This window comes from Caretta caretta, chromosome 10, assembly GCF_965140235.1.
Source record: "Caretta caretta isolate rCarCar2 chromosome 10, rCarCar1.hap1, whole genome shotgun sequence".
Lineage (NCBI taxonomy): Eukaryota > Metazoa > Chordata > Testudines > Cheloniidae > Caretta > Caretta caretta.
In genome coordinates this window covers 85,102,990-85,119,441 of record NC_134215.1, presented here as the reverse complement: position 1 = coordinate 85,119,441, position 16,452 = coordinate 85,102,990, and the positions used below count along the sequence as shown (strand labels likewise).

Genomic DNA, 16,452 nt, shown 5'->3' with positions numbered 1-16,452 from the left:
CAGGGGTCACCCAACGAAATTAACAGGCAGCAGGTTTAAAACAAACAAAAGGAAGTACTTCTTCACACAATGCACAGTCAACCTGTGGAACTCATTGCCAGGGGATGTTATGAAGGCCAAAACTATAATGGGGTTCATAAAAGAACTATGGAGGATCGGGTTTCAGAGTAACAGCCGTGTTAGTCTGTATTTGCAAAAAGAAAAGGAGTACTTGTGGCACCTTAGAGACTAACCAATTTATTTGAGCATGAGCTTTCGTGAGCTACAGCTCACTTCGTTGGATGCATACTGTGGAAAGTGTAGAAGATCTTTTTATACACACAGGTTTCAGAGGAACAGCCGTGTTAGTCTGTATTCGCAAAAAGAAAAGGAGTACTTGTGGCACCTTAGAGACTAACCAATTTATTTGAGCATGAGCTTTCGTGAGCCACAGCTCACTTCATCAGCTGTGGCTCACGAAAGCTCATGCTCAAATAAATTGGTTAGTCTCTAAGGTGCCACAAGTACTCCTTTTCTTTATACACACAAAGCATGAAAAAATACCTCCCCCCACCCCACTCTCCTGCTAGTAATAGCTTATCTAAAGCGATCACTCTCCTTACAATGCGTATGATAATCAAGTTGGGCCATTTCCAGCACAAATCCAGGTTTTCTCCCGCTGGAAATGGCCATACGCATTGTATTATCATACACATTATAAGGAGAGTGATCACTTTAGATAAGCTATTACCAGCAGGAGAGTGGGGTGGGGGGAGGTATTTTTTCATGCTTTGTGTGTATAAAAAGATCTTCTACACTTTCCACAGTATGCATCCGACGAAGCGAGCTGTAGCTCAGGAAAGCTTCTGCTCAAATAAATTGGTTAGTCTCTCAGGTGCCACAAGTCCTCCTTTCCTTTATGGAGGATCGGTTCATCAATGGCTATTAGTCAACATGGCCAGGGATGCAACCCCATGCTCCGACTCTTCCTAGCCTCTCTGAGAAGTTGGAAGTGGACAAGAGGGACTGGCCCGTTGCATGCTCTGTTCATTCCCCCTGAAGCAAGTGGCATTGGCTACCGCTGGGAGGCAGGATGCTGGGGTAGACGGACCATGGGGCTGACCCCTATAGCTGTGTTCTTCACCAGACTGTATGCAACCTCACCGCAGCCAGGCGGTCCCAGGATCTGAGAGTGACAGGCTGGGTGAGGGAATCTCTTGTATGGGGCCAGCTCCTGCTGGGGAGGGAGACAAACTCGAGCCCCCCAGAGCCCTTCCTCAGCCCCAGCGCTCCCGGAAGAGCGTGACGCCGGGGCCCTGGCCGATGTTCTCGCCCCCGCCTGGTCTCCCCTCCGCCGCCGCCGCCGCCCCACGGTCCCGCTGAAGCGCCCGCGTAGCGACGGGAACCGCGGGCGCGTCTCGCCCCGCTTCGGGGCGCGGGTTACTACGGCCTCGGGCCAGGGCCAGCGGCGGGGCCCCCTCGCCCAGGACACGTCCCTCCGCCTGAGGCCGAGTCGGGCTCGCCCGGGCTCGCCCCACAGGCGAGCTACGAGCAGGGGCCGGGCCGGGCCTCCCAGCGCACCCGGGCCTGGCTCGGCCCCGGCTCTTCCCTGGAGAGCCGGCCCAGGAAGGGGGGGCGGGGGGCCCGCCCGGGGAGCCCGCGAACTGGCGGGGGCTGTAAGGCGCGGGGACGGTCCCCTCCCCACCCCCCAGCCCAGCCGTTGCCATGGCGCCCCGGGGCGCGCGGGGCACGACCTCCTCTCAGCCCCTGCGCTCGTGACCCAGCCCATTTACAGGGCACGGGCCGGGGGGAGGGGCTCTGAGGTCCCCAAGCCCCGCCCACCCTCCGTGACGCGCTACTCGGGTGCCAATGGGGAGCTGCCACACTCCAGATCCGGTTCGGGGGCGGGACTTCCGGCCCTGCCGAGGCCGCTCGAGTGGAGTCCGGCCGCCGCCGCGGAGGGAGCGAAGCAGGAGCCGCCCGCCCCGACTCGCCGCTGCCCGCCATGGCTCTGCCCGGGTCGCTGCTGCTGCTCCTGGCCCTCGGCCCCTGCGCGGGCCGCGCCTCCGACGTGCTGGAGCTCGGGGACTCGGACTTCGAGAGCGGCCTGGCCGAGCGCCCGGGGCTGGTGCTGGTGGAGTTCTACGCGCCCTGGTGAGCCGGGCCTGTGGGGCCGGGGGGGCCTGTCGGGCCGGGAAGGGGCGACGCCGCTGCCCCTTCGTGCGCCGGGACCGGGAGGGCCGCAGCACGGGCCTGACGCTGTTCAGGGCAGCAAACCGCCCCGCGTCGACAAGGCCCTGGGTCCCCGCCTCTCTGTGGGGAGCCGACCTCCTGGCCGCGAGTTGGGTGTGGCGTAGCCGGCTCTCCTGCCTTAGCACCCCTTGCTGAGCGCCCTGCGGTGGGCGGCCGCCTTTGGCATTCACCCAACCCCCCCCCCCGGTTGGCTTTTAGTCCCACCCCTTGTGGGGTGACAAAATCCGGCAAAACCGAATGTCCAGTGTGCAGCCCTTGATTCTGGGCCCAGTGGCGAGTCCGTGCTTCTTTCTGGGCATCTTTTTTCCTTTCTCAAGGGCTTCATGCTTCGAAGTGGCTGGTGGAGGACCCCCAGGCCCTCCCTCTACACTGGGCTCCAGCACAGGGACCCTAGGACAGGCAATCAAGGTTTACTCTGGCAGACTCTTTGCTGCTTGTTGCCTTGTCTTTTTCCAAAATACAAAACAAAAGTCACTCGTAAGTGCAGTGTTATCTCAACTTACTTTAAACAGGGTGTTTGCAGTATATGATGGTAGACTACTTCCAACTTAATCTGATAAAACACTGGGTTCCGTGGTATCAAAACAATTCTTAGTTGGAAATTGGACACCTTAAAATAAGGGTCTGTGTTTTCTAGCTTAAGATAAGGGACTGTGTTCTGCATTTCTAGGAAGTACTAACTGCTTGCTTTACTTACGGACTTGACACAATTTTCTAATTGAACTGCCTGGTATAGAATGAGAACTACAACTTCCATCATGCGTTAGGTTGCAGGAAGATGAGGAGGATCTCTGCTGTGGTGTCTGCTTTTAATTGGTTAGAAAATGGGTTTTTGTTTGCAAGTCATTGGTGAAATAGGAGTGTTCCCATTTTGATGTATTATCTTATACTTCTCAATTAATATCCAGCTTCAAAAATATGCAGGACTTCCTAAAAAATCCCTTCCACACTATGGAATAGTGAATAAGTCAGCAATTCACTGAGTACGTTTGTTTGGCTAGACAAATGGAACAGCAAATCTTGGTCACTTACACAGATCCTTTTGAATTAAGGAGAAAATACTAGCTCATGGACAAGCTTTCATTAGTTAAATTGCTTGAGGGAAGCAGAGCAAAAGAAACCTAGGATTTCTAGGAACTTCGGAACTGGATGTCTTGGATATAGTCCCTTTCATTCTGTGCCACTAGATTTTGCAGTATCTATCTCGCTATGTGTTGCCAGAGGATGGAAAGCTACAGTGTGTGGTGGATAATGCTATTGGCACCAGAAGATGTTTGACTAATGTTGCCATTTTGTTAGTTTGGGTTACTGATTAGCTGGGATGATTAAAATAGTGATTTATTTTTACTTTAAGTTCTGTAAGGAGTTACTCAACTTTCAGGATTATTAAAATGAATTTAACTTATCTGTTGCTGAAAATGTCAGACCTCTGTAAACTAGACAGCAGTTCACTGGGTGACAAAGCTGCAAATACAAGGTGTTTCAGGCCTGTATTAAGCATCAAATTATATCATGGTTCTGTGGTTAGTGTGAGAATTAAGTTATGGAATCTTCAGGTGCTCTTACATCTACCTTAAGTCTTGTTCCTGTGTATCTTCTACTGCAATGGATAGAAAGTCAGGACATGGCAAGTCCATTCACAGTAGGTAAATATGTTGACTGGATGATTCATGAATATTCGGTTTCAGACTTAATTCCACTCATCTCACTGGGCAGGAGTTAAATTGCAGTGCTTAGTGCTAATGTTTGTTGGGCATCTGTAGGAAGACAATAGTGCGCTGGCGTGTATTCTAGCAAAGAGAGTAAAGTCTTTGGGAAGATCAACACTTTTTTTTTCTCTTCCCACTCTGGTCAAGTAGGGGAACTCCAAAATGTTGGGAAGGAATAATGTCAATGTGACTTATCCCATCTCTTTCCCTCAGCCCTTGCCTGAGCTCCAAGTTGAAAATCTTTCCAGTAAGCCTCATTGTTTCTATGAAGGCTGTTTGGGTCGGTTGTGTGTGACCGTGTGGAGATCCTTGGTAAATGGAAACATGGCATCTGCCCAATTGTAGGGAGGCTTTTCCTTGTAACCGAACTGTCACTTCCCCTTCAGGTGTGGGCACTGCAAACGACTAGCCCCGGAGTATGAGGCTGCTGCTACCAGACTGAAAGGAATTGTCCCTCTAGTAAAGGTATGGACCTAGCCCGAGTTCATGGTTCTGTGACAAGTTACCTGCTCTGACTGGGCTGGAACCTTTTTGTGGCAGCAGATTTTTACACTTACAGTCCACTTACTAAAAGTTTGTGTTTGGGGCTGTACCCTGACTAGTGCATCCAGTGGTTCCATGGAGATTTAGGGTCTGACTTAATTTCCTCTGTTTCATAAATGTGAGGGGGTGGGTTTCTGTTCTGCTCCATTTGGAGGGAATAGTCTACAAAGCCCCGAGTCCTCCTGCCCCAGATCTTAAGCAGATTTCCTCCACTGGAGGCAGTATTGTGCAAGTAGTGTGCTGTCCGCCTCTGGAGCGCTCGGTGTTCATTGCTGCCAAGAGGATTGGTCTGTTCCTGTGCAGGGCAAGCTAGAGAGCCCGTCCCTTTACTGCGGCAATGAAATTCCCTTTTTCATACCCTACTACTCAAGGCTTGGGAAAAACAAAGGACGTGTCTGTAGGCATTATATGCAGTAAATGATACGCTCAAATCCTGGGTTTAGGGGATTTTGAGGCCTAATGCACTTGCATCTCCTGCCTCTCCCTCTGCACTGTGCAGAACACTAGAAAAGAGTCTGTATCCCTGCATGCAAACAAACTCCTTCCTCATTAAGTCGTGATGGAGAAGCTCTCCTAGGCCCTACTCAGCTCACTGCAGGGGGCCAATGTAGGGATGTGCCTTACAGCACTGCCTTGAGGCAGAGGGCTGCTATAAAGGGAAGCTTTCTTGTGAGGTGGTTAAGAAGTACAGGGAACCTATCACTAACTTGCACAACTCCACTAAGCCAGTGCCTCATCGCAGTCTCTTCACACCATCCAGTCCCAGTTTACTCGTATCCGTCCGTCTGGGCATGGGGAGCGTTCTTCGATTTCAGCCATCTCTAGGCACTGTTACATTGGGTGATGAACGGAATTTTAGGGTTATCAGTGGAGTCTCTCACATTGCATCTGGTGCACTTTAGTTTCTCCTGTAGTGTCCTAGCATGTACTTCCCTAGCCTTGTTAGCCAGGTTAAATCTTCAGATCTCCCAAAGTCCATGTCCCAGCCACCCTGTGGGTGCACTAGATCTGGCCTATAAGCTTCCATGGGCATGGATAGTCTGCTCCATATTTTTTAGAGCACTGATTGCATGTTCCGCAAGTAAAGGAATACAAGGTGGCAGCCGAAGCTTGCTTTTGTTCCTGTAACTTTCCGCCAGAAGTCCCCTCCCTGTGGATAGACACTTTGCCTTTTAATGCCCTGTTGAGGTTGCATTTCTCTGCTTCATAGGATTATGTGGTGGGCCCTCTATGGGGAAGCTGTCTTGTGCTGCTTCTGATTTCTGCAGCAGAGGAGTTTGTGCTACGTGCCAACACTGCATGAATGTGATGGTGTGTTAAGGAGCAGTATTTCTCTTCTTCAGGTTGACTGTACAGCAAACTCGAACACCTGTAACAAATATGGAGTCAGCGGCTATCCCACCCTGAAGGTTTTCAGGGATGGTGAAGAGGCAGGTGCCTATGATGGGCCCAGGACAGCAGGTAAGGATCCTGGCATGGTGCTGCAGCACTTTCCCATCTGGATTGTATTTGACTTGTTGCTATGGAGATGGGAGTGTCCTGGCTGCATGGCAGTACTAGGCTCAACTTATTTGTCTGCCTGTTGGTGGGAGGGATGGGGGTAGAAGCACTGGATACTTGAGTATCTAATTGGTTCCTGGTAAAGATGAGGCACTGCAAGTCTGCCTTGTCCACAACATCTGATCAGCAGTGGGAGAGATCCGGTGGCCAAAAGACATGGGAAGGAGAGAATATTGCTGCATGTTGAGTGTACCAGATTGCTGAATGTATCTGCCTATCTCTGAAATTCTACTGCAGTGTAGCTGTTGCCCAGGGCTTGTTGCTTAGTGCAGTGATCTCGGCCAGTGGTATGCAGAGGACTTCCAGGAGGTATATCAACTCACCTAGATATTTGCTTAGTTTTATAACAAGTTACATTAAAAGCACTAGCAAAATCAGTAGAAACTAAAATTTTCTACAGACTATGACCTGTTTATACTGCTCTGTGTACCATACACTGAAATGTAAGTGCAGTATTTCTATTCCAATTGATTTATTTTGTAACTGTAGGGTAAAAATGAGTCAGCAATTTTTTAGTAAATGTGCTGTGACATTTTGTGTATTTAGGTGTGGTTTTGTAAGCAAGTAGTTTTTAAGCAAGGTGAAACTTGGGGTACACAAGACCAATCAGACTCTTGAAAGGGGTGCAGTAGTCTGGAAAGGTTGAGAGCCACTGGTTTAGTGCTCCAAGGTCAGGTTTCAGAGTAGACAGAAAGACACTCTGTTTATGTAATGCCTTGTGATGAGCATTGTGCACTGGTCTCTTGAAACTTGCACGTCTTTTGACTCCTTATGCTACTGCACTGGTAGCTAGGGGAGGAAGGCTTTACATTTGCATGGTAAAATTGGGGGTGAATAGGTCCTGCTGGGATGTTGATGCTCTGGGAATCCTCTATGGATCTCTTCCAGCTCAACATGCTTTCATGGAAGTTCCATTGTAGGGCTGGGATGCATACATATTTGTATTACAGTAGTGCTTAGAGACTTGGCTGGGGTCCCATTTAGCTAAGTACTGAACAGGCATATGGTGCAGAAACAATCCCTCTCCTAAAAGCATAGAATCAGTCTCCTAGAACTCCATAAAACCATCACTCTAACACTGCTGTATGCTTTGCTTCCTTCTTCCTCAGATGGGATTGTTAGTCACCTCAAGAAACAGGCAGGACCTGCCTCAGTGGCTCTCCGCTCTGTGGCAGATTTTGAAAAATTCATCAGTGATAAAGATGCTTCTGTGGTGGGTGAGTAGTACAAGCCAACACAGCCTTTAAACTACATTGGATGCTTTGTCCTGGGGGAAGTCTGTCTTTCAAGTCCTCAAAGTATGTTGCTACTGCTCTCAGAAACTTGTAAATAGCTGGAGATCTCTCCTTGAACTTACGCATCCACCAGTCCCCATCCCACTCCTTCTCTCCCATCTCTCCCCGCTTGCTGGAATCTGATTGCCTTGAGCTCTTGGAGCCAAACATGAACATCAAGGATTATATCACAAGATGCCTCCAGAGTATCCTGATTTCAAGTCATGATCTGATGATGGCATATGGATGATACCAAAACATCCTTCCCCATCACTCATGCAGATCCACTGACACCCACTCTAACTGGGTAAGTATCTTAGACCAGTATTTCTCAACCTTTGTGATACCTGGGAATGGCCTGCTGCCTTGCTAAACTGTGTCAGGGTCCCAGGGTGCAGTCCACGGAACGGTTGTTGAGAAACCCTGCCTTAGACAGTGGCGTCCAAAAAATATCTGGATGAGTCACCAGTATAGCCGGTGAAATAGCCTCAGAACTGCTGGTGCTGGACTATTAAGGTTAACAAAGCAAGCAGCCCGCTTAGCTGAGAATAATGCCTTGGTGAACAGTTCTGGATGATGCATCACAAGGCTTTGCTTTTTCTTTCGGGGTAAGGTTCGTGCTGGAGCACTGGATAGGCACCTGTAGATGTATTTAAAATGTGAAGAAATAGCCGGGTCTCCCCAAGGACCCTGTTCTGACTTCATCCCCTGGGGGCAACATACTGTACCCAGCCATACCTGACACATGCAGGGATGGCTGTCACATCAGCCTTGTAGCACTCAACAGTCTCGCCACATTAGCCTGACTCAGGTCATCGCACCAGCAACTCTGCTAATCCAAGGAACATTTCAAATGGGAGCTTGAAGGAGACCAGAACTGGGTGGAAAAACTGCCCTCTGACTCCTGTGGAGTAGTATTATAGGGCAGGGGTTCTCAAACTTTGTGGCATTGCGACCCTCTTCTGACAACAAAAATTACTACATGACCCTGGGATGGGGACCGAAGCCCGAGTCCCACCACCCACCCAAGGCTGTGGGGCTCCAGTCTTCAGCCCTGAGCCCGAATAAGTATAAGCCAGCCCTGGTGACCCCATTAAAATGGGGTCGTAACCCATTTTGGGGTCCCAACCCACAGTTTGAGAACCAGTGCTATAGGGCACTGCCTCTGTCCAGATCCCAGCTGCCCAGCGTGCAGCTCCATCTCTGGCTGCAAGTGGCAAACTTCTTCTGGGCTGGTGATTGAGCCGGATGTACTCCCAAAGAAAGCTGCTTGGCTCCTGCTGGGGCAGAAAGAAGGAAGGAAATGCTGGTGTATTTCTAAAGGAACACAGGGAGATTGAACCTTGCTAAACAGAAGGAGTTGAGCTGGGCAGAGAAGAGCCCATTCGGAAGTGACGGATTCTCAGGCAGAGTAAATACAGAAGAGTTGAGTCAAACAGGGAAATGACATGTGCTGAGGCAGAGTTTCTGTAGGGTCCCCGTGTCTCTCTCTGTTGCAGGCTTCTTCAAAGATGCATTTGGTGATGCTTATTCAGAGTTCATGAAAGCAGCCAGCAACCTAAGAGAGAGCTACCGCTTTGCACATACCAGCGAGGAGGAGCTGATACAGAAGTATGAGGCAGATGGAGAGTAAGTGGCTCAGTGTACACATGGTTCTTGTTGGGGCAGCAGGGACAACCTCAATGACCCCTCTCAGACAGCTGTGCTTTGGAAAGTGATTTCCTTTCATAGCTTCCCATGTGGGCCAAGACCAGAGGAGGTTAATCTTTCTAAAATCAGTACTGTTGGGTCCAGCTGGAAATCCCTTCAGACCAGCCTGCCTATGTCCTGCTGTTGGGCACTTGAGGCCCTTGAGCCGTAAACTACAGTGAGTGGGTCATGGTTCTTGTGGAGGGGCAGGGGAGAGAAGCTGACCTATAAACACTTGTAAGGTCTCCCTTACCTGCTGGGCTGGTGTATGCGTGTCAGACTCCTGCCTCACATGGAAAGTACTGTACCAGGAGGACCTAAATTGGCTTTTCAAGCCTGGCTGTTTGTTCCCTTATTGCCCATCCTATTCTTCCCTTGTCACCACGGGGTGGGGGTTGTTTACTTGTTAACTGCCAGAAATCGTGCTGCTTGTTCTGGCTAGTAGCATAAGACTCAGCCAGGTGGCTGAGGTACAGGTAGCTTTGTTCAGGACCTGGATGATTCCACTGTGTACTTGGAAAGGTGTCGACCAGTCTTCTTGCCCCCGTGTCCCCATACTGCTAGTTCTCCAGCTGTTTCATTTTGTGCTCTCCACCTCTGTCCAGGGGTGTTATCTTATTCCGTCCTCAACGCCTGGCAAATAAATTTGAGGACAGCACTTTGAGGTACACAGAGGACAAAATCACCAGTGGCAAGATCAAGAAGTTTCTCCAGGAGAACATGTGAGTGATGTCTCACTTCCATCTCAGGGCTTGGGTGGGTGATAGAGTTCAGCTAAATTCCCTAGACTGTGAGCACTCTGGCTCAGCCCTATTGCCTGGGCATGGCTAGTAGCACTGCCTCTGGGCTACTAAATTCTAGCTGAACTTAGGGGTTCTTCTAATGGAACACACAGAATAGTTGGCTTGTGGGCACTTAGTGCACTGCAGGTCCATCATTCATTCTCAAGAATGAGATTTCTATGTGGGTTTTTCCTCTGCACTAACCATGGCTGCTGGGCACTTGATCTAGCATTCCAGTAACCTGGTTTGCTCATTTGATTTTAGGTCAGTTTTTGTCACAAATAAAAGTAGGTCCCTAATTTGATCAAAACCTGTGTAACTTTGTATGTCCAGCTACAGTAGCAGAACCCCACAAACTGGCCTGATGCACAAATGAGCTATTTGAAGAAAACACTTTTCAAATAGGCCTGCTGGATATCGGCAATTGTATGGATCCTGTGATCTTGAATGAGAACGAGACTGTGCTAGGACAAGGTTATTTCTGGGTGGGGAGGAAGGGCTCAGATAGTGAGATGCAGGTTGCTAACTACTACTTTGTTGATAGTTTTGGCATCTGTCCACATATGACGGAAGATAACAAAGACTTGATCCAAGGGAAGGACTTGCTGGTGGCTTATTATGACGTGGACTATGAGAAGAATGCCAAGGGCTCCAACTACTGGCGCAACAGGTAAGCAGAGGAAGATAGATCCTAGTCCACAGTCTTCCTCCCTTCTGCAGTGCACTGGCTTGGTGGGTTCCTGTGGTTTATCTGGCAGAACGCTGTCCCCAGTGTGCAAACCCAGAAATCATTTCTGGGGCTCTAGTAAATTCTTCTTTCACTTGGCTCTGTCTACAGGGTGTGTTGTCACTACAAGTAGAGAGGCATTGCAGGCCACCATCCTGTTCCTTGAAATGTTGCTTCTGATTCTGGAAAACTGACTCTCCCAACTTGTGCTTCTGTAGCAAGCAGTTGGTGTTTCCATAGGTTGCAGGCAGCCCGCTAACATGTCTGGAGCATTAATTCAGCATCAGGTGTAGACAGTGCATTTGACATGCTTATCAGGAGCTCTGATTCCTTTATCTGTCCATAGCAAAGTTGCTTGACTGAGGCCCAGAACAACTAATCTTGCTGAGGAGGCTCATGCTCGATTCCATTTTTTGTACTCCACCTTACTGGGACTTGATTCCCTATGCAGTGCTGCAGCCACAGGAGACCTGGTTGATCAGAGCTGACTGATGGTTTATGGGGTATTCAGTGCAAAATGTAGACTTGTTGAAGCTATGCATTGGGAGATCCCTAGGTTACACCCAGTTTAGTAGCATGTTCTTCTTTCCTGTTTCTCCAGCTGCATTTTCATGTTCCTTCTCTTTGCAGAACCTCCTAACCAGCAGATCCCCCCCACTAATTCATGTTTCTAGCTGTTTTCCGTTTCAGCTGAAAGAGGTGGTTCTCTTCCTCTCCCCAAGTGCTCTATTGTTTTGGAGAAACTGTTTAATGTTCGTAAGCATAACGGCACATTTCCTCTGCTTTACTCAGAGTGATGATGGTGGCGCAGAAGTTCCTGGATGCTGGACACAAGCTCTACTTTGCTGTTGCTAGTAGAAAAACCTTTGGCCATGAGCTTTCAGAGTTTGGCCTGGACAGCAGCACAGGGGAGGTTCCTGTCGTTGCCATCAGAACTGCCAAGGGAGAGAAATATGTCATGCAGGAGGAATTCTCGTAAGTCCTGGGCGTGGCGCACCCTCCTGGTCCAGTCACAGGCAAAGCCTTTCAGATACTTACTACCCATCTGGGCTCATTGGGAGGACACCTGAGCTGGATGCTTGTGTTTCAGAGGAGTAGCTGTGGCTGTAGGCCAAGCCTGTCCCTGGGTAGTTACACACTATGGAAGGATTACATTAGGAGCTGCAAGCTCTAAGGTTTGAGGGTTTAATTCCAGGATACCTAAAAAGTAGAGACCGGCATAGAAAATAACATGAGACTGAACAGCCGAAAGAGTGAATACCTAAAATAAAGGGCATGGGAGACACACTTCAGCCTATCTCCTGGGTGGGAGGAGCGTGGGTGGTAGGAAGCCTGACTTACCAGGGTGAACATGTGCACCAGGCAGACTTTCCCAAAATCCTGGAGGTGGCCACGTGACTTTTGTGCCCTGGGTCATCTGTGGGAGTTAGAGCTCTGGGTTAGCACTGAGGATCTGAGTCGTTTTCTTCAGTGTGCTGCTGTCTGTGGGTAGAACAAAACTCCCTCGATTTGTAGGGTGCACTTGCTAGTTTTGTGTGCCAGATGGCTCTGAAATGTCACCTGTATTTGATTTGTAGCCGTGATGGGAAAGCTCTGGAGAGATTCTTGCAGGATTACTTTGATGGTAACCTGAAGAAATACCTGAAATCGGAGCCCATCCCTGAGAACAATGATGGCCCTGTGAAGGTAAGTGCAGCTGAGACATGCTGTTCAGCCAAAGGCTGTATGTGGCTGTTGCCTCTCTCCAGCTAGAACACTGTATGTTGAGCTGACAGAAGTGTTCTGTGCAGGCTTCAAGGACCACTGCCTGCAGTTTGCTGCATGAGGATCAGGCTCACTCAGGTCAGAGCCTGGAGAGTGAGCATGTGGTTATTAACGTGCAGAAATGCTGCTCATCTGGAGAATTCGATCTTTCCAGGTGGTGGTTGCTGAAAATTTTGATGACCTTGTTAATGCAGAGGACAAAGACGTCCTGATTGAGTTCTATGCCCCATGGTGTGGCCACTGCAAGAACCTGGAGCCCAAGTACAAGGAACTTGGAGAAAAGGTAAGCTGGGAGCTCTTGCCTGCCAGCTTTGAAGGCAGCAGTCCTCCCCCAGAACTGAGCGGTCCCAGGGTTGTGCTCAGCTGGCCGAGCCATAAGGTGGCATGAATGTGCCTAAGGGGCCTCCTCTGACTGCTATCTAAACTGGCACTGGTCAGTAAGCAGCTGGCTACTTCTGCCCTCTAGTTACATTTGAGGTTGGGCACCACCAGGAGCATCTCCGTTGGCGCTGGCCAGGGCACACCAGTATTCCCTGGTCAGTGGCTGCATGTCTCCAGGTTACTGTCCTCTGTCCAAACACTGCTGAGAGCTGGTCCCCAGGGAATCCTTCCTAGAAAGATGCCTGCCTGAGGGAAGGGTTGGCTGTATTTGGCTCAGGTCTGGTCCCTTGGCTCCTGTAGTCCTCAGTTCTTAGTTCTCGGGACAGGGTGAAGGCACATGGGGACAAGCATAGGTAGCAACCAACTTAATCAAAGCACCAGAAGTGACAAGGTGGTGTAGTGATGCTCCCACTCTGTAATATGGTAACATCCTGCTAAATAGAAAAATCTGATGAATCTATTCCTGTATAATGTCTCTTTAAACAGAAGTTTCCTGTTATGATTTTATTTCTGATCTTTATATGGCAAGAGTTTGTGAACTCGTTATACATTGTTAGAGGCAGCAACTCCCCCTGCTCACCCAGGAAGCCTTGGCCTTCTCTCCCACAGGCAATGCGTAAGGGTGTAAGTTGGAAGGATAGCCTCCTAAACCTGCCCATGTATCTCTAGGGCTAGCCTGGATATCAGACAGCAAGCTTGTGCCCTCCTTACTACCCATACCAGCCTGAACTGGCACTGCCCAGTCTCTCACCAGGACAAAGCTTGGACTCACTAGATTATTTGTATTACCACAGCCTTTGTGCTAGGCGCTGTACAAATGAATGCTGCTGTCCCAGATCCTGCCCCAGCCTCCCCCAGCTGTTCTGATAGACATCTAGCCAAGAGCCCCCCTGTCTCCCCTTGGCCTTGGCACACACATTCCTGGCCCTAGTGGAACATGGGGGGTCAGCATCTTCCCCCAGTGTCCACAATACACTAGTGATAATCTGTTCACTAATGTGCTGTCCTACCAACAGCTCAGCAAAGACCCCAACATTGTCATAGCCAAGATGGATGCTACAGCCAATGATGTGCCTTCTCCATATGAAGTTCGAGGGTAAGAACTTCAGCTTGTATGATATTGGGTGGGGTGGCAGAGGAGAGTCCTGGCTACTGCCTCTAGCCAGTGACTGCTACAGAAGGGCTAGGGAATCTCTCTGGGTTTTTTTTTGCGGGTGGAGAGACTGGCTCTGATGGCAGCTGGGGGCTGATGTGCTTGTTATAGTCGCTGGGAACTTGCTTGTCTTGCTTCTGAGCAGCTGTCAGCAGAAATTTAGACTTGGAGTAACCCAAACAAATTTAGACTTGGAGTAACCCAAACAAAAGCATCTGCCCTTGCTCCTGTGCAGGGTGTCGTGTATCCCAGCCATACTTGCACACAACTTCCTGAATGTCTCTGGCCCTTCCTTCCTTCTACTTCTGAGACTGTTCTTGAGGATGAACTGCACTGGGCACCTGTCTTTCTGCAAACCTGAATCCAGGTGCTCAGTCAGCCCTGCTCCCAGGGCCAAACAGAAGGTGCTTATATCTCCTCCTGGGGCATGGCTTGCTACTGTTCTGGGCTTCCTCTGGCTGAAGGTGCCTTGAACTGCTTGTCCCTTGACTTGCGTGGCAATAGACTCCATGCAACAGTGATTCTCCCCTTTCTGTGGCTCCAGGCAAACCTGGTGCCCTGCACAGTGAGTGCTAGACTCACTCCTGAGGGGTTGGGACCTGAAGAATGATAAACACAGTGGAGCTGACATGTCTCTTCTCTCCCCAGCTTCCCCACTCTCTATTTTGTTCCAGCTGGTAACAAGCAGAATCCAAAGAAATATGAGGTGAGTGTCTGCTTCCTGCCCTGGGAGCTCTGTATGCAGGTTTCCTCTTTGCTGCTGTAGCTGTGGGCAGCACCCATTCAGCTGCATTCGTGCAGCTGAAGAGTGCTGTGGGGCTGCACAGGCCCCTGGGAATGCTGCCCTGCACATTGCGGGATGCCTGCACTGTAGCTGCATCTCTAGGACACATTGGTGCATCCTGCGGGAGAGCCTTAAAGGGCTCTCAGGGAAATGGTCTGGGGAAGCTTGGTCTCTCTTGAGGCAGTGAACACTCCCCATTTGGGGCCAGCAGGTCCAGATATTCCCAAGACCACAGGGAGTGTCAAAGCCAGGATCCTAGTGCTCAGCCCTGGCCTCATGCTCTTGTGCTGTTTGCAGGGAGGCCGGGAGGTGAGCGACTTCATTAGCTACTTGAAGCGGGAGGCAACCAGCCCCCCTGTGCTGCTGGAGGAGGAAAAGCCCAAGAAAAGGAAGAAGGCCCAGGAGGATCTGTAAAGCACCCAACTTATCAGTGTGTCAGAGGAGGAATTGTGGGGGCATTGGGGAAGCCCTGGGTGTCCTGGGGCCAGCTGTGGGGAGTGAAGAAACTGTGCCCAATGCAATGTGGGCTGAAGGGACCCAACTGCTGTACCTAGTTGTGTTTAATTTCCTGCTGTCTCTTTGCTGCATTCTTATGGGGCTGCCCCAGACTTGGGTGGTGATTGGGGGGTGGGGAAGGGGGGTGGGGCAGGGGGAGATGTGTTTTCTAATTTTTTTGTACATTTGGAGAAGTGAGACAATAAAATGGACCCCTTTAAACCACACATCTGTGCCCAGTGCTGCAACTGGCTGCTGCTGAGAGCCCTGTGTAAGTGGCCCCAGCATCCATGCGCTGGCTAGGAGACTATGGCTTATGGTGTGTTGCCCTGCTCCCAGCTGGAAGCTTTGCCTGGGTGTTTCCTGACAACTGTGGGACTGCATGGGGAACAAATCCCACCCAACCGTGCACTTCATCCTGTGGTCCATGAGGTCCAGTACAAGAGGTTGGTGGGGAACTGGCCACTGCTATGCTGCTGTGGGAACTTGGCCTAGAATGGGGCCTGTGGGTGTGCAGGAAGAAGTGGGTAGGACTGCATGGTGCTTAGGGGCAGGAGGTGCAGATGAGTCCTTTCATCCCTTTGAGTATAGAACACAAGCTCTGTGGCAGGGCACAGCTGCCATCATGAATGCCCCAGATGGCAGTGAAGTGGCAAGAAGCCTGCCTGAGGTCCAGGCCTGGTCTGCTAGAGCCCAGGGCTGCAGGTGACCTGCTCCTGGTGTTCCTGCAGCTATCTCCAGGGCTTGAGTCTGGGCTTTGTGGGGGAGCAGCTCAAGCTGTGCCAAACATTAAGTGGGTTTCACTTGGTGCTGGGCCTGGCAGGCACAGCAGCTCTCCCTGGCAAGTAGCCGGAGGTGTGGCAATGGTGTGAGCAAACCCTGCTGTGCCACAAGAGGCTAGGACCAGCCATGAAAGCATCCCCCAGCCAGATAGAAGGGCAGGGCACTTTGCTTGGTGCTCAGCTCCCTTGAGGGCAGGCAAGAGCTGAGATTGCAGCTGAGCCAGCCTCTAGGTGCCTCTTACTTCTCAGACAATGGCCTCTTTAAGACACAGCTCTGCTGGCCACAGGGCTCCTAACCCTGCTGCTAAGGAGCTAGCCTTTGACTGTAGCCTGCTGTCCTGTCTCCTGCTGGCTGGCTGCTCCAAGCCTACATCCCTTCCAAGGTTTTGTGCACAGGTGTTTGAACTACCATGAACAGATGGCCTTCTGTATTTACCTTGGTGCAGGTAGGAGCCACTGTGCTGGGCAGCAGGAATGAGAGATGAGTGGTTTCCTAGTCCTGGAGGCAGAGAACTGCAGGGGAGGATTGGTAAATCTGAGTACTGCTGTGTTCTGGCTCTGCACTCAAACCACTCCA

The 16,452-nt window shown here is 50.5% G+C and overlaps 1 protein-coding gene across 1 annotated transcript; it reads left to right on the top strand.

Moving 5' to 3' along the window:
- Positions 1-1,891: 1,891 nt before the first annotated feature.
- On the top strand, positions 1,892-15,320 carry PDIA3 (protein disulfide isomerase family A member 3). The gene is made up of 13 exons (XM_048866004.2): positions 1,892-2,133; positions 4,328-4,406; positions 5,828-5,945; positions 7,154-7,261; positions 8,818-8,947; positions 9,613-9,729; positions 10,334-10,459; positions 11,309-11,491; positions 12,094-12,202; positions 12,435-12,563; positions 13,678-13,757; positions 14,463-14,520; positions 14,896-15,320. Exons 1-13 carry the CDS (start codon positions 1,985-1,987, stop codon positions 15,010-15,012), a joined length of 1,503 nt encoding a protein of 500 aa, XP_048721961.1. The 5' UTR covers positions 1,892-1,984; the 3' UTR covers positions 15,013-15,320.
- The last annotated feature ends 1,132 nt before the right edge of the window (positions 15,321-16,452 follow it).

Excerpts from the sequence above, each read along its gene's own strand:
- PDIA3 (XM_048866004.2), top strand. The coding sequence starts at position 1,985 with ATGGCTCTGCCCGGGTCGCTGCTGCTGCTCCTGGCCCTCGGCCCCTGC. Across the intron at positions 8,948-9,612 it reads AAGTATGAGGCAGATGGAGA|GGGTGTTATCTTATTCCGTC; the intron begins GTAAGTGGCTCA and ends ACCTCTGTCCAG. Across the intron at positions 11,492-12,093 it reads GTCATGCAGGAGGAATTCTC|CCGTGATGGGAAAGCTCTGG; the intron begins GTAAGTCCTGGG and ends TTTGATTTGTAG.